Source organism: Hippoglossus hippoglossus, chromosome 13 (assembly GCF_009819705.1).
Source record: "Hippoglossus hippoglossus isolate fHipHip1 chromosome 13, fHipHip1.pri, whole genome shotgun sequence".
NCBI lineage: Eukaryota > Metazoa > Chordata > Actinopteri > Pleuronectiformes > Pleuronectidae > Hippoglossus > Hippoglossus hippoglossus.
In genome coordinates, this window is record NC_047163.1 from 9,589,483 (window position 1) to 9,617,309 (window position 27,827).

The following is a 27,827-nucleotide window of genomic DNA, read 5'->3' on the forward strand; positions in this document are numbered from 1 at the left end:
TTTTATTTATTTTTATTTTCGTAACCTAGCTGTGCACAGAGTGGTGTCCATTTCCTCAGAGTCTCCCCAGACCATATTTCCAATTTGATTCACACTGTATCTAATGCAAGAGTGATTCTAATCATTGTTTGCAGATGACAGTTCTCACCCTTCTGGGCTTTAGTATCGTAGTGTGTATCCCAGTGGATGTCTTAGGTTCTGTGGCTTGAACAAATTTGACCCGTTTCATATTAGGTCATGAAGTATATAGTTTATTTATGAACAATACAAGTCACAAAGGAATTATTAATGACTGAATTTATAACAGTTCATACATTAGCAGATCTACATAGAGGCAGAACTGGTTTGACCCAAACTGACATTTGGGCCAACAACGAGAACTCATTGAATCTTTCTATGGGGCTGAAATATCATATGTCATATAATTATCATACAGTGGGTCAAAGTATTTAGTTTGTGTTGATATTTAATTGATGGTTTGTGCTTGTTTATACTTTAAATCATAAATCAATCACAGGGACTGACACATTGTGAACTTATCATGTGTCTGTTATATGTACAGCTTAGTGTTTCATATGATTTATGAAAACTCATAACAAGGGGTTAAGAAAAACACATTTTCATGGAAGTAAAGAGCAACACAAAATCAGTGGATAATTTGTGTAACATTTGAGTTTTATTACAATTTTAATAACACACGCATCATTTTAAATATCCATATATTAATAGGAGGTGCAAAGAAAAAAATGTATCCAAGCAAGTCACATGAAACCAATTCAGTGCCACTCTCCAGGTCTTGTTTGTGTTTATATATATATTTAGTTTAGTTCAAGTCACATGAGTTAAAGAATATTTTTGTGCAAAACTACAACTTACTTTTACATTTAATCGAAATAAGCAGCTAAGTTATTTCTTATAATTACTGTGCGAGCTGTAAATGTATCTGTATAATATAATAACATTATAATATATATGATTCATGTACAAACTACGAAGAAACGCAGAAAAATGATGATAAATATATTGTTATTGTTGTTATAACAGAAAACTCAAAGAGATCTCAAGGTCAATTTACCAATCAAATGTTTCTTTATGTTTTCCTCAGGTTTTAGTAAAATGATGTAGCACTTTGGTAAGAAAATACAAAACAGCATTCCATAACTTGAAGCCAGGATGGCAAATATCTCCACAGCCACAGTGAACTTCCCAGGAGTGCTGACGTAAGCCGGGATAAATGTGATCCAGACTGCGCAGAATATCAACATGCTGAAAGTGATGAATTTAGCCTCGTTGAAATTATCAGGAAGCTTTCGAGCTAAAAAAGCAAGTACGAAACACAACATGGCTAAGAGTCCGATGTATCCTAACACAGCCCAGAAGCCGACAGCTGAACCCAGTGCACACTCTAATATGATTCTGTCCTCGTAGAGATACATATTATTAAAAGGAAACGGAGGATTGATTGTCAACCAAAGAATGCAAATCACAACCTGTATCAGAGTGAATGCCAGAACACTGATCCTCTGCCGTGCAGGCCCGAACCATTTCATCACATTTCTGCCTGGAAGTGTCGCCCTGAAGGCCATTAACGCCACTATAGTTTTCCCGAGGACAGAAGAGATGCAGAGGACGAAGGTGATGCCGAACGCAGTGTGCCGCAGCATGCAGGACCACTCAGAGGGCCGGCCGATGAAGGTGAGGGAGCACAGGAAGCACAGAGTCAGGGAGAAGAGCAGCAGGAAGCTCAGCTCCGAGTTGTTGGCTCGTACTAGTGGAGTTTCTATGTGGCAGTAGAAGACAAGTGTCGTGATCATCGTTAAAAAAAGTCCCAGTAATGAAAACGCGGCCAACAGTGTTCCCAGGATTTCATCATATACCAAGAATTCTATTGTTTTGGGGATGCAGGCATCTCTTTGGCCGTTGGACCAATATTCTGGTGGGCATTTCATACAGTGTATTGAATCTGCAAAATGAAAAACAATGCAGAGAAATGTGTTTTAACAGTCATGAAATTGTGTTTTTTCTGTGTCTCTTTCTCTGCAAATACAGATGTTTTGTCTGCAGTGGTCAACAGCATTTACCTGTTGAATTACTGATCTCTCCTGCAGGACAGGGTATGCAATCATAGCAGCAGACTGGTCGTCCTTTTTGGAGGACCTTACGAGTTCCCTGGAGACAGCGCTCACTGCACACTGACACAGGCGCCTCCTGCACAGCCAGAGTTCACATCAGAAATATAAGAAAGTCAACTTATAAATACAATTTTAGGTTTTTGGAACAGTTTTCAGTAAATCAGGACACAGTTAAAGAGTCCAACCCTCAGTTTCCCCTTTACCTCTGTGAGCCAGTTTCCCCAGACAACTGGGACGTTATTCATTATGAACTGATGACTCTCTGGAAGAGAAGCGTCATAACGGCCAACTGTGACTCCTTTCATAATTCCTTTGTTTGCCATTTGTAAATTAATGAGTTCATATCTTGCCGGTGAGTCTCCATTTTTGTCAAAATAAACTCTCTCCCCCTCACCGGTGGTGAAATTCACAGTGCTGAGATACTGCACAACCTATAATTAAGAAATAAAACAGAGATTAAAAGACAGATTCCTGCTGTTATCACACCGACACTCAGAGCTGGAGCTTTCTCACCTGCCAAGGCTGAATGTGTTTGGGATCAGCACAGCTCCCAGAGGCAAAGGGTCCTTTACCGTCCTCACATTTAATCAAGTTGTCGAGAGCGTGAGCCGCTGCATGAACTGACTTGTACACATTGTTAGTGAATCTCAGCTCGGACACATCAGTGAATTGTGATTCTACGTTTTGCAGGCTCTCAGAGCCGCTGCATGGCTTTCTCTGTGGGTCTGCACTTTCATTCAGAGAGCAGTCGAACATCTCTTCCCAGAAATCCCTGACAAACTGACTGTGGGGGAACTGTGAGGGGTGGAGCCGCCTCAGGTGCTCCTCCAGCCCCGGGATCTCAGTTCAGCTGACGACAAAGCCCAGTGAACCCTCCAGGATGCTGTGCCCCTCACTGTCTGTCAGAGAGTGATCTGTGATCCAGGCATCGCTGCCGACAAACTGCAGCCGCGTGATATTCTGCTTGTACAACTCTGCTGCCAACAGCTTAATTTCTCTGTGAGACATGAACGCTACAATAACTCTGGAGGTGGCGTGCTTAATGATCGTTATTATTCTCTGCAGGTTTTCAGGAGGACCTGACGATGAAAATGATTCAGAATACTCAATGCAGACGCCGTATTCTTGTCCACTTTGGATAAATGCATTAATGCCATCGTGGCCATATTTGTTATCCACAGCTATAGCCCCGATCCAGTTCCAGCTGAAGAGCCTGACCAGCTTTGCCATGGCTCTGCTCTGGTAGTAGTCACTGGGAATCGTTCGGAAGAAGGTGGCATACTGTTTTCTGTTGCTCAGACAGGCGCAGGTGGCAAAATGGCTGATCTGTAGTGAAAAACAGAAACATGTGACTGGAACAGACCCATTAACATTTAATGATTTGGCAGAATCACCATTCAAATTAATCTTATAGTTATACATTTGCAGACCAAAGTAAGTTTACAGCAGCCCAATTAACAGAATCTAACATATGACTTAATGCACCTGTTTTATTTTACTTACCACAGGAATATGAAACCTTCCAACCACTTTTTGAAATGCAATAGTTGGTCTGGATCCTGAATGTCCCAGTATAGCCTGCACCGTCTCCACTTTAGTGCAGTTGTTGTCCCTGACTTCCTCCTTCACTCCGCTCACCAGTGCCAGTGCAGCTCTCAGTATGTCAATGGTCCCACAGTCACTATAGATCCTGTAGCCGAGCGTGACGTTCGGCAACATATCAGGATTTCTGTTGATCTCATTTATAGCGAAGATCATCGCTTGAGCAAATTTGAATTCTCTGAGATTGAAGCTGAGGTAGTGAGAAAGAAATGACGTGAAATAATTGATCAGTGTGTTGCAGTCTCAAATACAGTGGCAAACATACACAGACACATTGGAAATATGCTATATACAGGGCACACAATACATACTTTTTGCACTTTCGTACATCTGGAACTGTCTGAAATGTGTTAGTTACATATTCCTGCCCTGTGCGAAAAGAAAAGATGCCTCCCAGAACAAGGTCGCCATCCTGGGCCAGTTCAGGTGGTTGTGCGGAGCCTTGCAGGCGGCACACGGCGGCTCCATTCCCAATCAGCAGAACCGAGAGGAGCAGCCTCAATAAAGGCATAGTGGTTATTGGTCACCCAGCCCTGCGTCTCGTGGCGGGGCTTTATCCACCTTCAACAACAAGGAGGGGCTGGACTCAAGCCTCAGGAGACGAAACCAAACAAGTAAATGTTGGATGTTTTTGTCAGTGAAAATGTAGATTTTATTGTTTTGATTTCACTTTGCAAACTGAAATAAACTTCGGGAAATCATCAAGGAATTATGTATCAGGCATTCATTTGTACTTACTATGTTACACTGAATAAAATGCTGCAAATGAAATGATATACAATAGAAAACATGGTAGAGTAGTACAATAAAAGTCTTGAGTAAAACATAGAATACAGGTGTTTATTTAACAGTTATAATGTAGAAACAATAATGGAAGGAGAACACTTTGGCCACCACACTTTAGTTTACTACCGGATGGATTTATACGAAACTTGGTGAAATCATGCGGTATGGGTCAAGAAGGAACCCATTCAATGTTGCTATGGACACAGATCAGGAGGCTGAATCTGGATTTATTTTTTTCACTTTCTTAACATTGCCAGATGGGGTGTTTTTCAACATTTTTACAGATTTACCAGGGAAGGATTTATTGATCTTGATAAAAAATAAATCATGCATATTAAGAAGACTGATATCTATGAGTTCAGCTTGAGTAAGGTGCTTTACTGTGTGCCATTCTATTTATTTTAGTGCCCCCTTCCCCATAATATTCTTCTTTGTATTCTTCTCTGGTTTGTATAAGATAATATAGCATTTTGGAATAAAAATACAAATGAGGAGTCCAAAACTGGAGGCCAAAATAGCAAAGATTTCCACTGCTACACTGAACTTCCCAGGAGAGCTGACATAGGCTGGAATAAAAGTGATCCAGACTGCGCAGAATATCAACATGCTGAAGGTGATGAATTTGGCTTCGTTAAAGTTATCAGGTAATTTCCGCGCCAGAAAAGCAAGAATGAAACATAAAATGGCCAGAATCCCGATATACCCGAGTACGGCCCAGAATCCGAGAGCTGAGCCCAGCGCGCACTCCAGGATGATTTTGTCCTTGAATTCTTTAAAGTTCTTAAATGGGAAAGGAGGAGAGATTGTCAACCATAAGATGCATATAATGACCTGTATGAGAGTGAACCCTAGAACACTGAGTCTCTGCTGTGCAGGACCAAACCATTTCATCATATTTCTGCCTGGAAGTGTCGACCTGAAGGCCATTAACACCACCATAGTTTTCCCCAGGACACAGGAGATGCAGAGGACGAAGGTGATGCCGAACGCAGTGTGCCGCAGCATGCAGGACCAATCAGAGGGCCGGCCGATGAAGCTCAGGGAGCACAGGAAGCACAGAGTCAGGGAGAAGAGCAGCAGGAAGCTCAGCTCCGAGTTGTTGGCCCTGACGATGGGAGTTTTCCTGTTTCTGAAAAAGATGAGTGCCACGACTGCGGTCATACATGTTCCAAACAGGGACGCCGCGGTGAGCAGCGCTCCCATAATTTCTTTATACGAAAGAAACTCTGCCTCCTTCTTGACGCAGGTGTCCCTTCCCTCATTCGACCAGAATTCAGGATGGCATCGCACACAGGAGACAGAATCTGAAAAGTATTAAAGCAGGTGTGACTTGCCGAGTAGATCAGTTTCATTTCACTGTTCTTTTGATGCATCTACACAAAGTCTACACTATGTCCCTGACATTGGCCATTTACTGTTGTATTTTATGTTTTAGAATAAAAAGACATTCATCTTGTGATTGCCACAGACCTTTTTTCAGGCATCTAACCAAAAGTAGATGCGCAGATATGCTAGATTATTCGCAGGCTTCAGGCTCATTACTGCATAATTCATATTGGTATAACTTTGTTAATTCACTTTTCACATGGGGTCTTCAAATTTGACTTGAAGTTATAAATGCATATAATATATTTAGGTGATTTCTGACACTTTGCTTTGTTTGATATGTTTAATTCACAAATCATTTTTTCATTTATTTGTAATAGAGAAACTACACATTTCCTTCCCCAGGAAACCTTCCCTGATTTGGATATTAGAAAACAGATATATTTCATTTGTTAAGATTGGTACGTGACTCTGACAACTTTGATTTGTGGAACAGCAAAGTGATAAAAACAATGCATTGAACTAGACCTGTAACGTTGCTTATTTCTCCCTCTGCACATCTTAAACAGTCAAAGCAGCAGACAGGTTTTCTTTTCTGGAGAACCTTCCTGGTTCCTGGGGGACATTTCTCACTGCAAACTGACACAGGCACCTGCATGAAGAAAACGACTTTGAGGAAATACACGTGCATTCACTTGTATTCATTTTGATGCAACTACACAAATATACTGCAGGGTATATACTGACGTGTTTTGAGTTCCGTGCCCAGATTAAAGACGTATTGTGCAGATTCAGCTGTTTGTCTGCAGGTAAAGATGCATCATAAAGACCGACTGTGACAAACTCCACAAAGCCATTTTCTGCTCGCTGCCAGTTTATGATTTCATACTCTGCTGCTGGGTCGCCATCTTCATTAAAGTAAACCTCGTCTCCGTCCTTTGTTTTGAACTGAATCCTTCCTATGCGCTGTAAAATCTAAAGAAGACAGATCATAGTTAATGGACATCCTCTATGTCTATCACAGAGAGACTGCTTATAAAAAAGAGTGGAAGCTTTATCTCTTGTGTAAGAACTCACCGTTAATGGATTGAGCTGCACTTTGTCGTTACATGTTTCGTTACAGCCAAGAATGCTATGAAGTGCATGAGCCACAGCATACACTCCTTTGTAGACATTGTTAAATATCGGCATGAGAGACATGTCAGTGAAGCTGTTGTGCACTTGGGTCAGATCTTCATGTCCGGTACATTCTCTCTGGTTCCCTGTGGACTGTTTGAACTTACAGCTGAATAAAGCCTCCCAGAACTCTGTAAACATTTCACTACTGGATGAATTGAGCGGCTTCACATTCAGTATGAACTCTTTCATGCCCCTGACATTTGCTTTGGGGATGGACAGGCCTATGGCACCGTCCAGGATGTGATGCCCATTCATTTCTGCAGTTTGAGAATCAAAGATCCAGCTCTCGCTACCCACCCACTGGTAACCAGTCAGGTTGTGGTGGGACAGCTCATGTATCAGCACATCCATATCCAAGTGAGAGAGAAAAGCAACAATCACCTTAGAGGTGGAAGCCTTTATAAGATTGATTATCTTTAGTATTTTGTCGGGCGGGTCTGTTCTGAAGAAAGACACAGAGTACTCCAGACAGATGCCCAGCTGTCGGGCAGATTCTGTGAATATAGCCATGCCGTTATTTCCGTAATCGTCATTGGTTCTAATGGCTCCAACCCAACTCCAACCAAAGTGCTTGACCAGCTGGGCCAGGGCTCTGCTCTGGAAGTAGTCACTGGGTATTGTTCTGAGGAAGGACGGGTACTTGGTTTTGTCACTGAGACAAGCGCAGGTGGCGAAGTGGCTGATCTAAAAGAAAAAAAGAAATTACCTCTAAAGATAAAGATGTAAAATAGAAAAAAATTCTCTCCTAATTTACTCTAAGCAGCTGGAAAATGATTTAAAAAAGTCACAAGTATTATACATTTAAGAAACGTACCCACCATTGGGATATGAAATGGCCCGATGACGGTAGCTATAGCCATGCACGGAGAAGAGGAGGTTTCTCCCATGATGGCCTGCACCTGTGCAGGTTTAGTACACGGTGTTGCGGAGGGGGCAGATACAACATCGTTACCGTTAGCCAAGGCCAGAGCAACCCTCACACTTCTGGCGATGGAGCCACAGGTATCGTACATTTTATATCCCAGAGAGATGCCAGGCAGTAAATCTGTGGTGTTATTAATCTCCTCGATGGCAAAAAGCATAGCCTGGGCAAACTGGAACCCTCTGAAATTCAAACTTAATGCAAACAGTTATAGATATAGAAACACTACCCTGAATAAAATGCATGGACAACTTCACAGTTTTGTTTCTCAAATCATAATTAATTGTTTGAATATAATAATATAAGTTGAACAAAGCTTTTTTTTTAAGTTGGCCTAACAATTGTATTTTTCTCGTAGCAGTTTAAATGAAAGCCTCTGATGGTTTCAATGCACACAACATCATTTCAATTTTCTTAGTTTGATAATATTTGTTTTAACCTGTTTTCTATCTCTATTCATTTCCTCCAGTAGATATTTTCCAAATTATAGATTTCTACTGTATAATTTACCTGGTGCACTCCAGTGGCAGTGGTTTGTGAGTGTAGGTTTCCTGTCTGTCTTTCCAGCTGCTGTGGAAAGAGAAGATTCCCCCCAACATTATGTCCCCATCCTGAGACAGTGGAGGGTTCTCAGGATCCCCCCTCTGCCTGCACTGCAGCTCCTCAGCCTGAGAGAAGGACGCCACCAGCAGCAGCTGTAAAAGTGCCCACCCTTGTTCCGGCCACCTCTGAATGGACGTCATTCTGCCTTAGAGAAATAAACCACTTGGTGGCATCACATGTGCCACAGTTTAAATCAGACGCTTTGCACTGGTATTTATACATTTATGAGCAGCATATGAAATTATAACAGAACGGTGATGATTCATCGCTCTGGACCGCTCTGGACCTGCGAGGTGGGGCAAGAGGAGGGAGGTGCCAAAAGACAAGAAGAGCTAAGGGTTGTAGCCTTTTTTAAATATATTTTTACTAGTGTGTGTTTCAGATAAGAACATTCACATATGTGCAACTCCCCCCCCCCATTTTTAAATAAACTTTGTTTTAATATTATGTGATAACTCATTAAATTTACATTTGCATTAAACAGAATGATAAAGCTAACTGTATATAAAGTTAATAAAAAAATGACTTCAGAGAGGCTCCTTCTAATAACTGTCCAATAACTTCTTTATTACAAATATTCAGTCTCCATCAACAGAAGCATTTGGCAACTTGGCGAAGTGTAACATACTTTAAACAATATCATCGTAGCTGTTTTTCATGTTAGGAGTCACACGGGGGAGAGAGTTACTTACACAACAAGTGTAAAAAAAGTTTCTTTTTAATCTCGGTTTTGGACTCCACCATCTGCTGGTTAGCTGCAATTACTCTCCTGTGCTCACCAGGCGGTTCCCTAACTTTGTCTTTCTGATGTTTTCTGATGACTCCTCTGTCTAAATACTTCTGTGCCGGAACTGAACACTTTTATTTATTTTTATCTTCGTATCCTAGCTGTGCACAGAGCGGTGTCCATTTCCTCAGAGTCTCCCCAGACCATATTTACAATTTGATTCACACTGTATCTAATGCAAGAGTGATTCTAATCATTATTTGCAGATGAAAGTTCTCACCCTTCTGGGCTTTAGTATCGTAGTGTGTATCCCAGTGGATGTCTTAGGTTCTGTGGCTTGAACAAATTTGACCCGTTTCATATTAGGTCATGAAGTATATAGTTTATTTATGAACAATACAAGTCACAAAGGAATTATTAATGACTGAATTTATAACAGTTCATACATTAGCAGATCTACATAGAGGCAGAACTGGTTTGACCCAAACTGACATTTGGGCCAACGAGAACTCATTGAATCTTTCTATGGGGCTGAAATATCATATGTCATATAATTATCATACAGTGGGTCAAAGTATTTAGTTTGTGTTGATATTTAATTGATGGTTTGTGCTTGTTTATACTTTAAATCATAAATCAATCACAGGGACTGACACATTGTGAACTTATCATGTGTCTGTTATATGTACAGCTTAGTGTTTCATATGATTTATGAAAACTCATAATAAGGGGTGAAGAAAAACACATTTTCATGGAAGTAAAGAGCAACACAAAATCAGTGGATAATTTGTGTAACATTTGAGTTTTATTACAATTTTAATAACACACGCATCATTTTAAATATCCATATATTAATAGGAGGTGCAAAGAAAAATAAATGTATCCAAGCAAGTCACATGAAACCAATTCAGTGCCACTCTCCAGGTCTTGTTTGTGTTTATATATATATTTAGTTTAGTTCAAGTCACATGAGAAACGCAGAAAAATGATGATAAATATATTGTTATTGTTGTTATAACAGAAAACTCAAAGAGATCTCAAGGTCAATTTACCCATCAAATGTTTCTTTATGTTTTCCTCAGGTTTTAATAAAATGATGTAGCACTTTGGTAAGAAAATACAAAACAGCATTCCATAACTTGAAGCCAGGATGGCAAATATCTCCACAGCCACAGTGAACTTCCCAGGAGAGCTGACGTAAGCCGGGATAAATGTGATCCAGACTGCGCAGAATATCAACATGCTGAAAGTGATGAATTTAGCCTCGTTGAAATTATCAGGAAGCTTTCGAGCTAAAAAAGCAAGACCAAAACACAACATGGCTAAGAGTCCGATGTATCCTAACACAGCCCAGGAGCCGACAGCTGAACCCAGTGCACACTCTAATATGATTCTGTCCTCGTAGAGATACATATTATTAAAAGGAAACGGAGGATTGATTGTCAACCAAAGAATGCAAATCACAACCTGTATCAGAGTGAATGCCAGAACACTGATCCTCTGCCGTGCAGGCCCGAACCATTTCATCACATTTCTGCCTGGAAGTGTCGCCCTGAAGGCCATTAACGCCACTATAGTTTTCCCGAGGACACAAGAGATGCAGAGGACGAAGGTGATGCCGAACGCAGTGTGCCGCAGCATGCAGGACCACTCAGAGGGCCGGCCGATGAAGGTGAGGGAGCACAGGAAGCACAGAGTCAGGGAGAAGAGCAGCAGGAAGCTCAGCTCCGAGTTGTTGGCTCGTACTAGTGGAGTTTCTATGTGGCAGTAGAAGACAAGTGTCGTGATCATCGTTAAAAAAAGTCCCAGTAATGAAAACGCGGCCAACAGTGTTCCCAGGATTTCATCATATACCAAGAATTCTATTGTTTTGGGGATGCAGGCATCTCTTTGGCCGTTGGACCAATATTCTGGTGGGCATTTCATACAGTGTATTGAATCTGCAAAACGAAAAAACAATGCAGAGAAATGTGTTTTAACAGTCATGAAATTGTGTTTTTTCTGTGTCTCTTTCTCTGCAAATACAGATGTTTTGTCTGCAGTGGTCAACAGCATTTACCTGTTGAATTACTGATCTCTCCTGCAGGACAGGGTATGCAATCATAGCAGCAGACTGGTCGTCCTTTTTGGAGGACCTTACGAGTTCCCTGGAGACAGCGCTCACTGCACACTGACACAGGCGCCTCCTTCACAACCTTCAACAACAAGGAGGGGCTGGACTCAAGCCTCAGGAGACGAAGCCAAACAAGTAAATGTTGGATGTTTTTGTCAGTGAAAATGTAGATTTTATTGTTTTGATTTCACTTTGCAAACTGAAATAAACTTTGGGAAATCATCAAGGAATTATGTATCAGGCATTCATTTGTACTTACTATGTTACACCGAATCAAATGCTGCAAATGAAATGATATACAATAGAAAACATGGTAGAGTAGTACAATACAAGTCTTGAGTAAAACATAGAATACAGGTGTTTATTGAACAGTTATTATGTATAAACAATAATGGAAGGAGAACACTTTGGCCACCACACTTTAGTTTACTACCGGATGGATTTATACGAAACTTGGTGAAATCATGCGGTATGGGTCAAGAAGGAACCCATTCAATTTTGCTATGGACACAGATCAGGAGGCTGAACCTGGATTTTTTTTTTTCACTTTCTTAACATTGCCAGATGGGGTGTTTTTCAACATTTTCACAGTTTTACCAGGGAAGGATTTATGGATCTTGATAAAAAATAAATCATGCATATAAAGAAGACTGATATCTATGAGTTCAGCTTGAGTAAGGTGCTTTACTGTGTGCCATTCTATTTATTTTAGTGCCCCCTTCCCCATAATATTCTTCTTTGTATTCTTCTCTGGTTTGTATAAGATAATATAGCATTTTGGAATAAAAATACAAATGAGGAGTCCAAAACTGGAGGCCAAAATAGCAAAGATTTCCACTGCTACACTGAACTTCCCAGGAGAGCTGACATAGGCTGGAATAAAAGTGATCCAGACTGCGCAGAATATCAACATGCTGAAGGTGATGAATTTGGCTTCGTTAAAGTTATCAGGTAATTTCCGGGCCAGAAAAGCAAGAATGAAACATAAAATGGCCAGAATCCCGATATACCCGAGTACGGCCCAGAATCCTAGAGCTGAGCCCAGCGCGCACTCCAGGATGATTTTGTCCTTGAATTCTTGAAAGTTCTTAAATGGGAAAGGAGGAGAGATTGTCAACCATAAGATGCATATAATGACCTGTATGAGAGTGAACCCTAGAACACTGAGTCTCTGCTGTGCAGGACCAAACCATTTCATCATATTTCTGCCTGGAAGTGTCGACCTGAAGGCCATTAACACCACCATAGTTTTCCCCAGGACACAAGAGATGCAGAGGACGAAGGTGATGCCGAACGCAGTGTGCCGCAGCATGCAGGACCACTCAGAGGGCCGGCCGATGAAGCTCAGGGAGCACAGGAAGCACAGAGTCAGGGAGAAGAGCAGCAGGAAGCTCAGCTCGGAGTTGTTGGCCCTGACGATGGGAGTTTTCCTGTTTCTGAAAAAGATGAGTGCCACGACTGCGGTCATACATGTTCCAAACAGGGACGCCGCGGTGAGCAGCGCTCCCATAATTTCTTTATACGAAAGAAACTCTGCCTCCTTCTTGACGCAGGTGTCCCTTCCCTCATTCGACCAGAATTCAGGATGGCATCGCACACAGGAGACAGAATCTGAAAAGTATTAAAGCAGGTGTGACTTGCCGAGTAGATCAGTTTCATTTCACTGTTCTTTTGATGCATCTACACAAAGTCTACACTATGTCCCTGACATTGGCCATTTACTGTTGTATTTTATGTTTTAGAATAAAAAGACATTCATCTTGTGATTGCCACAGACCTTTTTTCAGGCATCTAACCAAAAGTAGATGCGCAGATATGCTAGATTATTCGCAGGCTTCAGGCTCATTACTGCATAATTCATATTGGTATAACTTTGTTAATTCACTTTTCACATGGGGTCTTCAAATTTGACTTGAAGTTATAAATGCATATAATATATTTAGGTTATTTCTGACACTTTGCTTTGCTTGATATGTTTAATTCACAAATAATTTTTTCATTTATTTGTAATAGAGAAACTACACATTTCCTTCCCCAGGAAACCTTCCCTGGTTTGTATATTATAAAACAGATATATTTCATTTGTTAAGATTTGTATGTGACTCTGACAACTTTGATTTGTGGAACAGCAAAGTGATAAAAACAATGCATTGAACTAGACCTGTAACGTTGCTTATTTCTCCCTCTGCACATCTTATACAGTCAAAGCAGCAGACAGGTTTTCTTTTCTGGAGAACCTTCCTGGTTCCCGGGGGACATTTCTCACTGCAAACTGACACAGGCACCTGCATGAAGAAAACGACTTTGAGGAAATACACGTGCATTCACTTGTATTCATTTTGATGCAACTACACAATTATACTGCAGGGTATATACTGACGTGTTTTGAGTTCCGTGCCCAGATTAAAGACATATTGTGCAGATTCAGCTGTTTGTCTGCAGGTAAAGATGCATCATAAAGACCGACTGTGACAAACTCCACAAAGCCATTTTCTGCTCGCTGCCAGTTTATGATTTCATACTCTGCTGCTGGGTCGCCATCTTCATTAAAGTAAACCTCGTCTCCGTCCTTTGTTTTGAACTGAATCCTTCCTATGCGCTGTAAAATCTAAAGAAGACAGATCATAGTTAATGGACATCCTCTATGTCTATCACAGAGAGACTGCTTATAAAAAAGAGTGGAAGCTTTATCTCTTGTGTAAGAACTCACCGTTAATGGATTGAGCTGCACTTTGTCGTTACATGTTTCGTTACAGCCAAGAATGCTATGAAGTGCATGAGCCACAGCATACACTCCTTTGTAGACATTGTTAAATATCGGCATGAGAGACATGTCAGTGAAGCTGTTGTGCACTTGGGTCAGATCTTCATGTCCGGTACATTCTCTCTGGTTCCCTGTGGACTGTTTGAACTTACAGCTGAATAAAGCCTCCCAGAACTCTGTAAACATTTCATTACTGGATGAATTGAGCGGCTTCACATTCAGTATGAACTCTCTCATGCCCCTGACATGTGCTTTGGGGATGGACAGGCCTATGGCACCGTCCAGGATGTGATGCCCATTCATTTCTGCAGTTTGAGAATCAAAGATCCAGCTCTCGCTGCCCACCCACTGGTAACCAGTCAGGTTGTGGTGGGACAGCTCATGTATCAGCACATCCATATCGAAGTGAGAGAGAAAACCAACAATCACCTTAGAGGTGGAAGCCTTTATAACATTGATTATCTTTAGTATTTTGTCGGGCGGGTCTGTTCTGAAGAAAGAGACAGAGTACTCCAGACAGATGCCCAGCTGTCGGGCAGATTCTGTGAACGTAGCCATGCCGTTATTTCCGTAATCGTCATTGGTTCTAATGGCTCCAACCCAACTCCAACCAAAGTGCTTGACCAGCTGGGCCAGGGCTCTGCTCTGGTAGTAGTCACTGGGTATTGTTCTGAGGAAGGACGGGTACTTGGTTTTGTCACTGAGACAAGCGCAGGTGGCGAAGTGGCTGATCTAAAAGAAAAAAATAAATTACCTCTAAAGATAAAGATGTAAAATAGAAAAAAAGTATTTACTCTTAGCAGCTGAAAAATTATTTTAAAAAGTCACAAGTATTATACATTTAAGAAACATACCCACCATTGGGATATGAAATGGCCCGATGACGGTAGCTATAGCCATGCACGGAGAGGAGGAGGTTTCTCCCATGATGGCCTGCACCTGTGCAGGTTTGGTACACGGTGTTGCGGAGGGGGCAGATACAACATCGTTACCGTTAGCCAAGGCCAGAGCAACCCTCACACTTCTGGCGATGGAGCCACAGGCATCGTAAATTTTATATCCCAGAGAGATGCCAGGCAGTAAATCTGTGGTGTTATTAATCTCCTCGATGGCAAAAAGCATAGCCTGGGCAAACTGGAACCCTCTGCAATTCAAACTTAATGCAAACAGTTATAGATATAGTAAGACTACCCTGAATAAAATGCATGGACAACTTCACAGTTTTTTTTCTCAAATCATAATTAATTGTGTGAATATAATAATATAATTTGAACAAAGCATTTTTTCAAGTTGGCCTAACAATTGTATTTTTCTCGTAGCAGTTTAAATGAAAGCCTCCGATGGTATCAATGCACACAACATCATTTTAACTTTCTTAGTTTGATAATATTTGTTTTAACCTGTTTTCTATCTCTATTCATTTCCTCCAGTAGATATTTTCCATATTATAGATTTCTACTGCATAATTTACCTGGTGCACTCCAGTGGCAGTGGTTTGTGAGTGTAGGTTTCCTGTCTGTCTTTCCAGCTGCTGTGGAAAGAGAAGATTCCCCCCAACATTATGTCCCCATCCTGAGACAGTGGAGGGTTCTCAGGATCCCCCCTCTGCCTGCACTGCAGCTCCTCAGCCTGAGAGAAGGACGCCACCAGCAGCAGCTGTAAAAGTGCCCACCCTTGTTCCGACCACCTCTGAATGGACGTCATTCTGCCTTAGAGAAATAAACCACTTGGTGGCATCACATGTGCCACAGTTTAAATCAGACGCTTTGCACTGGTATTTATACATTTATGAGCAGCATATAAAATTATAACTGAACGTGATGATTCATCGCTCTGGACCGCTCTGGACCTGCGAGGTGGGGCAAGAGGAGGGAGGTGCCAAAAGACAAGAAGAGCTAAGGGTTGTAGCCTTTTTTAAATATATTTTTACTAGTGTGTGTTTCAGATAAGAACATTCACATATGTGCAACTTCCCCCCCCCCCCCATTTTTAAATAAACTTTGTTTTAATATTATGTGATAACTAATTCAATTTACATTTGCATTAAACAGAATGATAAAGCTAACTGTATATAAAGTTGATAAAAAAAATGACTTCAGAGAGGCTCCTTCTAATAACTGTCCAATAACTTCTTTATTACAAATATTCAGTCTCCATCAACAGAAGCATTCGGCAACTTGGCGAAGTGTAACATACTTTAAACAATATCATCGTAGCTGTTTTTCATGTTAGGAGTCACACGGGGGAGAGAGTTACTTACACAACAAGTGTAAAAAAAGTGTTTCTTTTTAATCTCGGTTTTGGACTCCACCATCTTCTGTTTAGCTGCAATTACTCTCCTGTGCTCACCAGGCGGTTCCCTAACTTTGTCTTTCTGATGTTTTCTGATGACTCCTCTGTCTAAATACTTCTGTGCCCGAACTGAACACTTTTATTTATTTATTTTTATTTTCGTAACCTAGCTGTGCACAGAGCGGTGTCCATTTCCTCAGAGTCTCCCCAGACCATATTTCCAATTTGATTCACACTGTATCTAATGCAAGAGTGATTCTAATCATTATTTGCAGATGAAAGTTCTCACCCTTCTGGGCTTTAGTATCGTAGTGTGTATCCCAGTGGATGTCTTAGGTTCTGTGGCTTGAACAAATTTGACCCGTTTCATATTAGGTCATGAAGTATATAGTTTATTTATGAACAATACAAGTCACAAAGGAATTATTAATGACTGAATGTATAACAGTTCATACATTAGCAGATCTACATAGAGGCCGAACTGGTTTGACCCAAACTGACATTTGGGCCAACAACGAGAACTCATTGAATCTTTCTATGGGGCTGAAATATCATATGTCATATAATTATCATACAGTGGGTCAAAGTATTTAGTTTGTGTTGATATTTAATTGAGGGTTTGTGCTTGTTTATACTTTAAATCATAAATTAATCACAGGGACTGACACATGTGAACTTACCTTTTAAGACTCTCATGAATAAGAGTATGATTGTATGTGTTTATGTATCTGTTTTCTTTTTTTTTTCTTTATGGTGTATGTCTTGCTATTGGGTCTAGAGCCTGTAATAAAGTTTATCTTATCATGTGTCTGTTATATGTACAGCTTAGTGTTTCATATGATTTATGAAAACTCATAACAAGGGGTTAAGAAAAACACATTTTCATGGAAGTAAAGAGCAACACAAAATCAGTGGATAATTTGTGTAACATTTGAGTTTTATTACAATTTTAATAACACACGCATCATTTTAAATATCCATATATTAATAGGAGGTGCAAAGAAAAAAATGTATCCAAGCAAGTCACATGAAACCAATTCAGTGCCACTCTCCAGGTCTTGTTTGTGTTTATATATATATTTAGTTTAGTTCAAGTCACATGAGTTAAAGAATATTTTTGTGCAAAACTACAACTTACTTTTACATTTAATCGAAATAAGCAGCTAAGTTATTTCTTATAATTACTGTGCGAGCTGTAAATGTATCTGTATAATATAATAACATTATAATATATATGATTCATGTACAAACTACGAAGAAACGCAGAAAAATGATGATAAATATATTGTTATTGTTGTTATAACAGAAAACTCAAAGAGATCTCAAGGTCAATTTACCAATCAAATGTTTCTTTATGTTTTCCTCAGGTTTTAGTAAAATGATGTAGCACTTTGGTAAGAAAATACAAAACAGCATTCCATAACTTGAAGCCAGGATGGCAAATATCTCCACAGCCACAGTGAACTTCCCAGGAGTGCTGACGTAAGCCGGGATAAATGTGATCCAGACTGCGCAGAATATCAACATGCTGAAAGTGATGAATTTAGCCTCGTTGAAATTATCAGGAAGCTTTCGAGCTAAAAAAGCAAGTACGAAACACAACATGGCTAAGAGTCCGATGTATCCTAACACAGCCCAGAAGCCGACAGCTGAACCCAGTGCACACTCTAATATGATTCTGTCCTCGTAGAGATACATATTATTAAAAGGAAACGGAGGATTGATTGTCAACCAAAGAATGCAAATCACAACCTGTATCAGAGTGAATGCCAGAACACTGATCCTCTGCCGTGCAGGCCCGAACCATTTCATCACATTTCTGCCTGGAAGTGTCGCCCTGAAGGCCATTAACGCCACTATAGTTTTCCCGAGGACACAAGAGATGCAGAGGACGAAGGTGATGCCGAACGCAGTGTGCCGCAGCATGCAGGACCAATCAGAGGGCCGGCCGATGAAGGTCAGGGAGCACAGGAAGCACAGAGTCAGGGAGAAGAGCAGCAGGAAGCTCAGCTCCGAGTTGTTGGCTCGTACTAGTGGGGTTTCTATGTGGCAGTAGAAGACAAGTGTCGTGATCATCGTTAAAAAAAGTCCCAGTAATGAAAACGCGGCCAACAGTGTTCCCAGGATTTCATCATATACCAAGAATTCTATTGTTTTGGGGATGCAGGCATCTCTTTGGCCGTTGGACCAATATTCTGGTGGGCATTTCATACAGTGTATTGAATCTGCAAAACGAAAAAACAATGCAGAGAAATGTGTTTTAACAGTCATGAAATTGTGTTTTTTCTGTGTCTCTTTCTCTGCAAATACAGATGTTTTGTCTGCAGTGGTCAACAGCATTTACCTGTTGAATTACTGATCTCTCCTGCAGGACAGGGTATGCAATCATAGCAGCAGACTGGTCGTCCTTTTTGGAGGACCTTACGAGTTCCCTGGAGACAGCGCTCACTGCACACTGACACAGGCGCCTCCTGCACAGCCAGAGTTCACATCAGAAATATAAGAAAGTCAACTTATAAATACAATTTTAGGTTTTTGGAACAGTTTTCAGTAAATCAGGACACAGTTAAAGAGTCCAACCCTCAGTTTCCCCTTTACCTCTGTGAGCCAGTTTCCCCAGACAACTGGGACGTTATTCATTATGAACTGATGACTCTCTGGAAGAGAAGCGTCATAACGGCCAACTGTGACTCCTTTCATAATTCCTTTGTTTGCCATTTGTAAATTAATGAGTTCATATCTTGCCGGTGAGTCTCCATTTTTGTCAAAATAAACTCTCTCCCCCTCACCGGTGGTGAAATTCACAGTGCTGAGATACTGCACAACCTATAATTAAGAAATAAAACAGAGATTAAAAGACAGATTCCTGCTGTTATCACACCGACACTCAGAGCTGGAGCTTTCTCACCTGCCAAGGCTGAATGTGTTTGGGATCAGCACAGCTCCCAGAGGCAAAGGGTCCTTTACCGTCCTCACATTTAATCAGGTTGTCGAGAGCGTGAGCCGCTGCATAAACTGACTTGTACACATTGTTAGTGAATCTCAGCTCGGACACATCAGTGAATTGTGATTCTACGTTGTAATGGCAGATTTGCATTTGTGTAATGTTTAATAGAAGAACAGATATGTATTTAGAAGAAGTAGATAACAAATGTGTTTCTGTGACTTACAAGAGTTGCAGAGGGGACTATAAGTGTTTATGGCCCTCACATGTGTGTCTTAGCAAATGCTTCACTGCAGGGGTTACTTAGTGTGTCTGATAGAGATGGGTGAGGGGAACTCTGCATTGTATACAGGACTTGAGTCTTTTGATGTTGTAGATCTAGATAGGGGATCTCGGAGACAGATTGTCTCACACCAGAAAGGCACACCAGGGGGCTGAGACGGAGATCTGAGACAGGAACTCTGCCCAACCTGGTCAGACATCAAGAGGCTGAAGAATACCTTTTGGCTCCTCGCGGGGAGGGGCTTCTGATTGTATAAGTGAAGTGATTCTCCTATGCTCTGTGCTCATTCTGTACACGTCACACTAGGTGGATGTGTGGGGTGAGCCCACCTGCAGGTGTAAATTAAACTTACCAGAGAGACAACTGTATGATTTGTGCTTGACTTTAAAATTCCCATGACAATTTGGCGTTGTTGGCAGGATCACTCGTGTGAGAGGACGCTCTGGATCTCATTGCTGAAGGTGACAAATGCTCAAAGAGTCTAATACTCTGACCTCAACCTCCCTAAACAGTTTGGAGAAGTGGGGGGCTTGATGCTGGAGAACCGGGAGTACTCTCACTGAAGTGATCTGGCGAACCAAGTACGGCAGGCAGCAGTGTCTTTCTGGTAAGCGAAATATTGTTAGGATCCTTAGGAAAAGGGCCAAGGGAAAGAGATTCACTCATTCATTGTATTGAGGGACAGACGTGTCTGCATGGCAAGGTTTTGGAAATCGGTGTAGGATCCAGGAAGCTTCATGTTTCGATCTTTAGGAAAAGGTCAAAAAGGTATACATTGTAGGATATAAGTGTAAATATTGGAGTGTTTATTAATTTAAACACACTTTTAAGATTGGGCTCAGACGTCGGGCTCATGATAATTATAACTGTTGTAATAAGTAATGGTATTTTCAAGTGTTTAAAGACCTGCATGCGTAGGACTAAAGAGAAGTGTGTCTAGAGGGTTTGAATGATATTTCTCTGAAAGTATTATGATGCAGGCGGGGTATTTAAAAATGTATTAAGCAAGAGAAATAAAAACTTTTAAAAAAAAAAAAAAAAAAAAAAAAAAAAAGAGGGGAAAGAGAGGAGTTTTCTAAAAACCTCCTATTAGGAAAAAGTAACTACGTAAGAGATAGAATTGGGTTTGTTAAAGCTAATAATAAAAGAAGATAATCTTAAAACAAAACTCAAATAATAAAAATATTATAAATAAGATTGGGCTCTGATGTCGGGCTCATGACTAGTAGTTATTATTATTTGCAATAGAGGTGTAGCTGGGACGGAAGGACCAAGGCCAGGTCCGGATCGTCTCAGTACAGCAATCTGTTGAAAATCTGATAATTCCAGTACATTTTGTACCTGCATGCGAGGTGCTAAAGAGAAGTGTGGATATGAGATTTCTCTAAGGCATTATATCAGGCAGAGTATTTAAAATGTATTAAGGAATCAAAAACGTAGGAACAATAATGGAGAAATTTGCCAAGTGATCAGGAATTACAAGAGGTAATTACAATTGACAACATTATATTGGAGATGGTTTTTATTGTTCCTTACAAAAGCATTTTTTGAAGGTTGGTTGAAGGTTAAAAGCATTTTGGTGTTGGTTGAAGGTTTAAGGTTACTAACACTAAAACACTAATAAACTAAAAACTTAACAAATTTTGTTGATGGATATGTGTGACTGTGAAAGAAGAAACATGTAGAATTTGATGAAACTAAACTGAGTATTTAAGCTGAGGATTTCAGCTGAGAAAGCAGAGGAGAAAAGAAAAAGAGAGGAATCTGAGAATCCTCGAACTGGAGAGAAAAAGGTGAGTATATGTTTAAATATATTTGGGGTATAATTGCGTTTTAAAAGCTAATAGTAAAAGGAAAAATAAACAACCTCATAACAAATCTTAAAATAAATTTTTAAGAGATAGAAATGATTTGGTTAAAAAATTAAATTAAGAGACTTTTAAGTTCTTTTCCCGTATAAGCAGAACTTTATTTTCCAAATTTCGTATTCTGCTGAACAAACCAGAGTTTAAATTTATAAAATAAGAGTCGGGTTCACAATTGCTGAGACAACCTATTTGAGAAAATAGGTTTAAAAATAGAGAGGATGACTGTGTCTTTTCTGAGCATGGGAAGTTTGAGTTTGAATTATCTTTGGTAATTCAAAACTAAACTGCGTGTGAAAAGAGAGAAATAAAAAGAATAAGAATGAAGTAGAGAGGACAAAGAAAAAGGAAAATGAAAGTAGGGATATTTGTGCTGGATTGAAGAGTGTATGGATGTTGTTTAACTGAAGTGAATATGCAGGAACTGAAATAATCTCCAGTCTCAGTGTTTCCGACTAGATTCTGATCTGGACTCAGCTCCACCAAGAGGTGGGCAAGAGAATGCCCTGGGAAGCAGCGCACACAGTGCGATTGATTAGCGGTGAGCTGGGGACAGTGAAGGAATTCATCTGGTGCGGACACTGAGATGGAGAGAGAGAGTTTCAAGCACGTCACTATAGTAAGAACACGGTTACACACACACCATGTGAATTAATGTTAGACATAGAACAGATGATTAAGATTGCTATTGACCATTGTGAGCTTGATCAGAAGATCAGTAGAGAGAGGCCTATTGTGCCTTATGCTAAATATTTTCAAAATGATGTGTATAAACTAATGCCCAAACACACAAATCACAGTGAGTGGTAGAAACATCACATATATTTGTAGATTCAGGAACTGGAATCAGTTAATAAATGTGAAGAGTGTGATCTTACTCCTAAAATGAATGTTGGATATCTCATAATGATTGGAGCAACAGGTACAACAGTGATAGAGAGATGCACTGTACAATTGCTATTTTTCATGATGTGGTTGAAGGGGATTTTTTAGGATTCATTTTTGTTGTTACCACACTGCCTGATAAATCTTATGTGTAAAGATTTGATGTGTTCATTGAGTGGTATGTTAAATTTAAACACCGCAGGGCATTAGAGGTAACTGGAGTCCAAATAACATCTGCATTTGTTAGATAGAGAAAGGGGGATTTGACACTAGCATATCAATGGGATGTCTAGACTCTTTTCTACTCTCTGGAAGTAACACCCTCTTGCGAAAGGCAGAGGCAGAGAGACTTCAGACAAATGTGAACATAGATGTTATTTACTCAGAGAAGCGGACTTTTAAGTAAGAGCAAATTAAGTTTAAGAAGGTTATAGAGGATGTGAATTAAAGAAAGGATAAAGTAAGTTGGTTGTATTGAGATAGTGAACACTGTGTTGTCTTAGTAGTTTTGATAGACTCATTGGCTAAAAGATTTGTTAAAATATCAACTTTTGATTATAATACTACTGGAGGGGAAAAGACATTTAATACCAATAAGATATTTTTAAAGAGGGTTAAAGGTTAATCGCAAATGATTTTCCATAGTGATAAATGAAATTAGGAATGTTGAACTCATTCCTGAATGTGGTAAATCTTTTGATAAAATGTATTACGATTTTTAGTTTTGGTGTAAACAGTAATGATATTCCTGAGTTGAAACAGGTACCGTCATGTTTGTGGACCGGGCACAAATATGTTTTGGGTCTGATCAAGGGATAAGACCCAACTAGAAAAGAATATCTGAATCCTCGTATGGAATATGTAAAGATTGTCTGTTAACACACTATTTTTTTCCTGTAAGGAAAAACAAAGGAAGCAGAGCTTCAAACAATGTTTTAGAGTTTCGACAACTGCTGAGAGAGCTGTGATATTTGATGTGTGATATGTGACGCTGTGATATATGACTTTACTGGTGCCAATATGCTGATAGGATGATTTTGTTTGAGCAAAATACCTGCCACCTTTTAACAACCAGGTGGCTCAGATGTGGGACAGTATTGCCTTAGATGATAGACATCACTATTTAGAGATGCAATGTTTTTAACTATGCGACTCTTATCCCTACATCAGTAGGGATAGCCAAATGATTGCGTAGCAGTTTTTTTCTTAACTAAAGAGAAAAAAGTTTTTTCTCCTAGTTTAGAATTAGATTTTAAAGAGATAACCAGCTAATTATGCAGAAGTGATAGTTGTTTGGTGATAAGTTCAGCATCAAAGGATGCAGCAACTGAGATAACCAAGTGGGTTTACGACTGTGTGATACAATAGAGGCTAAACCACTCCCATCACACTATTGTGCATTGACTGAAGAATGCAAATATGCTAGTGACAAGAGTGTTAAGATCAACACTAATAGCAGGTTTGCATGGGGGTGGCATGTGATTTTGGCCGAGTTGATTGAATAGGAGATTCATGAACCTATTTCACTTCACACTCATCTGTGTGCCGATAGATGCTGTGTTATCATGCAGCATCATGTTGTATGCAGTCTGCAAATGAGGAGTGCGTATTAAAGATTTTTAATAATAACACTTAATGTAGGTTATAGGAGCTATAAACAAGGGTCAATCGCAATTAAATAATTTTTTTAAGAATACAGATTTAATTTAATAAATTAAGGAGTAAACTGTTGGTGGATAACAATTTGTTTGGTGGCTGACAGACTTATGATGTGGGTCACATGGATGATATTGTTTAACTTATGTATGTTTCTTCATTAGTTTGAATTGACACATGACTGTAGTCAGTGTGTCAAAAGGGAGGAATATAGATATAGATGTATTGGGTGTACAAAAACAACACTCTAAACAAGACTCAATAAAACTTTTTTATCTGAGTCGTGTAATTGAATTACAATTAAAGTAGGTAAAGAAATCCAGATTCCACAAAGTAAACAATCCACTACCAAACAAACAGTTTGATCATTTATAGAGGGAATTGGATAAAGATTAAATTGAATTGAGTAAGTTAGATAAATAAATAAATACTGTCTTGTTCTTGTTGACATGTATGCTATGCAAGTAGAAGCTTTCCCCACATCTAGACAGGATTCTTCAGCAGTGGCGCAGACACTGCTCGGAGAACTCATTCCACATTGGGAAATTCCGAAAAGATGTCCACTGATAATGGTACCCCATTTGTAAGCACAGCTTTAAGGATGCTGGTGAGTATGGGTATCGACACGAGGCAACATCGTGCCTATCATCCCGCCAGTGGCGGGCAGTGGAAAGAAACAAACAGTGGAAGGAGACAACAGCACATTGAAAAACGAATTGGTAGATATTGTGTAAACCTATCCCCTGTACTCTTTAAAATCCACAGGCAGGTGATGGACTCCCTACCGAAATCCATAGACAGGGAACTGCATGATCTGAGACCAGGAGACTGGATTGTGGTGAAGGACGTGAGAAGGAAACCAGGAGAGCACGTCGATGGAACGAGTGCAAACCAAGTGCCTCTCACCACACAGACGGAAGTGAAGGTCAACCTGGAGACATGCAAGCCATTGAAGGAGGATTTCCGGAGCCACGAGTGGATTCTACAGGACGGAGCGTGCGTTGTGTCAGTGTGCGAGCCTTCAGCCTTCAATTGTTTTGTGTTTGCAAGCAAGGAGAGGTGTGGAAATGATTAGGGCCACACGTCTCTAATCTCAAGAAGAGGCAACACTTTGAAGAGGGGGTTGGTGAGGGGCACTGCTGATACAATAGCGCCGAAGGGGGAAAACAACGACACCTGATGGGACGACTGGGATGCAGTTCGAGGGAAAAGATGGTTTCCCTGTTCATGAACACCGTCATCGTCGTCCTGCCACCAATAATATGGCATGTGAAACCTTGGCAGGAAGAAAACCACGAAATATAACCTGAGCATCAAAGTCAGGACAAAAGGAGAACTCATGTTCGACTTCCCTGATGAACTGACAAAGCCTGGAGAATGCATGGTTTGAGACCATGAAAATATCAGAGACCCAAGCTCATTTACAGATTCAACTCATTGTGTGCATTGTGTGCAATCAAGAGATGAGAGTTCCACAGTGTGAGTGTCTCCAGATGAAAGGTTTTGGAGGACTTGCCCCGGGGGGGGAGCACTGTGAAGAACACACACAAACAGATGAGTTTGCTCTGGAGATGGAAGATTAACATCTTTAGAGGGGGGCTGGGTTTCCAACTCTTTCTCCCACTATCTAGGGTCAGGAATGACTCTGCATCACAGGATGGCTTTGAGAAAAGATGCTAGCCAAGAAGGTGTTTGTCACATAATCAGGACGAGTTGTGGCACATACACAGTGAACATTTTTGACAATATGATGCATATCGTTTCAAATTTTTAAATGACCTATTGTCCAGAGAAAGAACAAGGACACTCAGATTCCTGAAGGGCGGAATTGATGGTCACGCCTACTTTTGAATGATTGCAAAATATGTTATTGAAGTTTGTTGAAACCTATTTGAATTTTCATGTGTGTACTAGTGTTGTTGAACTGTTGTATTGTCTTTTGAGTTTAAGACTATGGTTATTTCCTTAATCAAGTCTATGATTGGACGATATGTTCAACTTCCTGAAACTCATCTATCCGGGATGTTTCCCTTCCAGGATGATGAGATGGTATAAAGATGTATAAAGGATATTGAGCCTTTTAGGCTCAAAGGGGGAATTGTAATGGCAGATTTGCATTTGTGTAATGTTTAATAGAAGAACAGATATGTATTTAGAAGAAGTAGATAACAAATGTGTTTCTGTGACTTACAAGAGTTGCAGAGGGGACTATAAGTGTTTATGGCCCTCACATGTGTGTCTTAGCAAATGCTTCACTGCAGGGGTTACTTAGTGTGTCTGATAGAGATGGGTGAGGGGAACTCTGCATTGTATACAGGACTTGAGTCTTTTGATGTTGTAGATCTAGATAGGGGATCTCGGAGACAGATTGTCTCACACCAGAAAGGCACACCAGGGGGCTGAGACGGAGATCTGAGACAGGAACTCTGCCCAACCTGGTCAGACATCAAGAGGCTGAAGAATACCTTTTGGCTCCTCGCGGGGAGGGGCTTCTGATTGTATAAGTGAAGTGATTCTCCTATGCTCTGTGCTCATTCTGTACACGTCACACTAGGTGGATGTGTGGGGTGAGCCCACCTGCAGGTGTAAATTAAACTTACCAGAGAGACAACTGTATGATTTGTGCTTGACTTTAAAATTCCCATGACAACGTTTTGCAGGCTCTCAGAGCCGCTGCATGGCTTTCTCTGTGGGTCTGCACTTTCATTCAGAGAGCAGTCGAACGTCTCTTCCCAGAAATCCCTGACAAACTGACTGTGGGGGAACTGTGAGGGGTGGAGCCGCCTCAGGTGCTCCTCCAGCCCCGGGATCTCAGCTCGGCTGACGACAAAGCCCAGTGAACCCTCCAGGATGCTGTGCCCCTCACTGTCTGTCAGAGAGTGATCTGTGATCCAGGCGTCGCTGCCGACAAACTGCAGCCCCGTGATATTCTGCTTGTACAACTCTGCTGCCAACAGCTTAATTTCTCTGTGAGACATGAACGCTACAATAACTCTGGAGGTGGCGTGCTTAATGATCGTTATTATTCTCTACAGGTTTTCAGGAGGACCTGACGATGAAAATGATTCAGAATACTCAATGCAGACGCCGTATTCTTGTGCACTTTGGATAAATGCATTAATGCCATCGTGGCCATATTTGTTATCCACAGCTATAGCCCCGATCCAGTTCCAGCTGAAGAGCCTGACCAGCTTTGCCATGGCTCTGCTCTGGTAGTAGTCACTGGGAATCGTTCGGAAGAAGGTGGCATACTGTTTTCTGTTGCTCAGACAGGCGCAGGTGGCAAAATGGCTGATCTGTAGTGAAAAACAGAAACATGTGACTGGAACAGACCCATTAACATTTAATGATTTGGCAGAATCACCATTCAAATTAATCTTATAGTTATACATTTGCAGACCAAAGTAAGTTTACAGCAGCCCAATTAACAGAATCTAACATATGACTTAATGCACCTGTTTTATTTTACTTACCACAGGAATATGAAACCTTCCAACCACTTTTTGAAATGCAATAGTTGGTCTGGATCCTGAATGTCCCAGTATAGCCTGCACCGTCTCCACTTTAGTGCAGTTGTTGTCCCTGACTTCCTCCTTCACTCCGCTCACCAGTGCCAGTGCAGCTCTCAGTATGTCAATGGTCCCACAGTCACTATAGATCCTGTAGCCGAGTGTGACGTTCGGCAACATATCAGGATTTCTGTTGATCTCATTTATAGCGAAGATCATCGCTTGAGCAAATTTGAATT

General features: G+C 40.6%; 2 protein-coding genes and 2 pseudogenes across 2 annotated transcripts; all 4 read right to left on the bottom strand.

The window, feature by feature from the left end:
- Window positions 1–1,049: 1,049 nt before the first annotated feature.
- LOC117772766 lies at window positions 1,050–4,454 on the bottom strand (annotated as a pseudogene).
- Window positions 4,455–4,916: 462 nt separating this feature from the next.
- Window positions 4,917–8,648, bottom strand: LOC117772759 (extracellular calcium-sensing receptor-like). The gene is made up of 6 exons (XM_034604187.1): window positions 8,458–8,648; window positions 7,844–8,141; window positions 6,924–7,709; window positions 6,594–6,821; window positions 6,375–6,498; window positions 4,917–5,824 (listed from the first exon to the last, which is right to left on the bottom strand). The coding sequence occupies exons 1-6, from the start codon at window positions 8,544–8,546 to the stop codon at window positions 4,917–4,919; spliced, it is 2,433 nt and encodes an 810-aa protein (XP_034460078.1). The 5' UTR covers window positions 8,547–8,648.
- Window positions 8,649–12,093: 3,445 nt separating this feature from the next.
- LOC117773128 (extracellular calcium-sensing receptor-like) lies at window positions 12,094–15,789 on the bottom strand. Its single transcript, XM_034604827.1, has 6 exons — window positions 15,626–15,789; window positions 15,013–15,310; window positions 14,101–14,886; window positions 13,771–13,998; window positions 13,552–13,675; window positions 12,094–13,001 (listed from the first exon to the last, which is right to left on the bottom strand). Exons 1-6 carry the CDS (start codon window positions 15,712–15,714, stop codon window positions 12,094–12,096), a joined length of 2,433 nt encoding a protein of 810 aa, XP_034460718.1. The 5' UTR covers window positions 15,715–15,789.
- Window positions 15,790–17,757: 1,968 nt separating this feature from the next.
- LOC117773129 lies at window positions 17,758–27,822 on the bottom strand (annotated as a pseudogene).
- Window positions 27,823–27,827: the final 5 nt, after the last annotated feature.

Excerpts from the sequence above, each read along its gene's own strand:
- LOC117773128 (XM_034604827.1), bottom strand. The coding sequence starts at position 15,714 with ATGTTGGGGGGAATCTTCTCTTTCCACAGCAGCTGGAAAGACAGACAG. Across the intron at positions 14,887-15,012 it reads GGCCATTTCATATCCCAATG|ATCAGCCACTTCGCCACCTG; the intron begins GTGGGTATGTTT and ends TTTTTCTTTTAG. Across the intron at positions 13,676-13,770 it reads GGGCACGGAACTCAAAACAC|GTGCCTGTGTCAGTTTGCAG; the intron begins GTCAGTATATAC and ends TTCTTCATGCAG.
- LOC117772759 (XM_034604187.1), bottom strand. The coding sequence starts at position 8,546 with ATGTTGGGGGGAATCTTCTCTTTCCACAGCAGCTGGAAAGACAGACAG. Across the intron at positions 8,142-8,457 it reads CTGCCACTGGAGTGCACCAG|TTTGAATTTCAGAGGGTTCC; the intron begins GTAAATTATACA and ends GTTTGCATTAAG. Across the intron at positions 6,822-6,923 it reads TGCAGCTCAATCCATTAACG|ATTTTACAGCGCATAGGAAG; the intron begins GTGAGTTCTTAC and ends TGTCTTCTTTAG.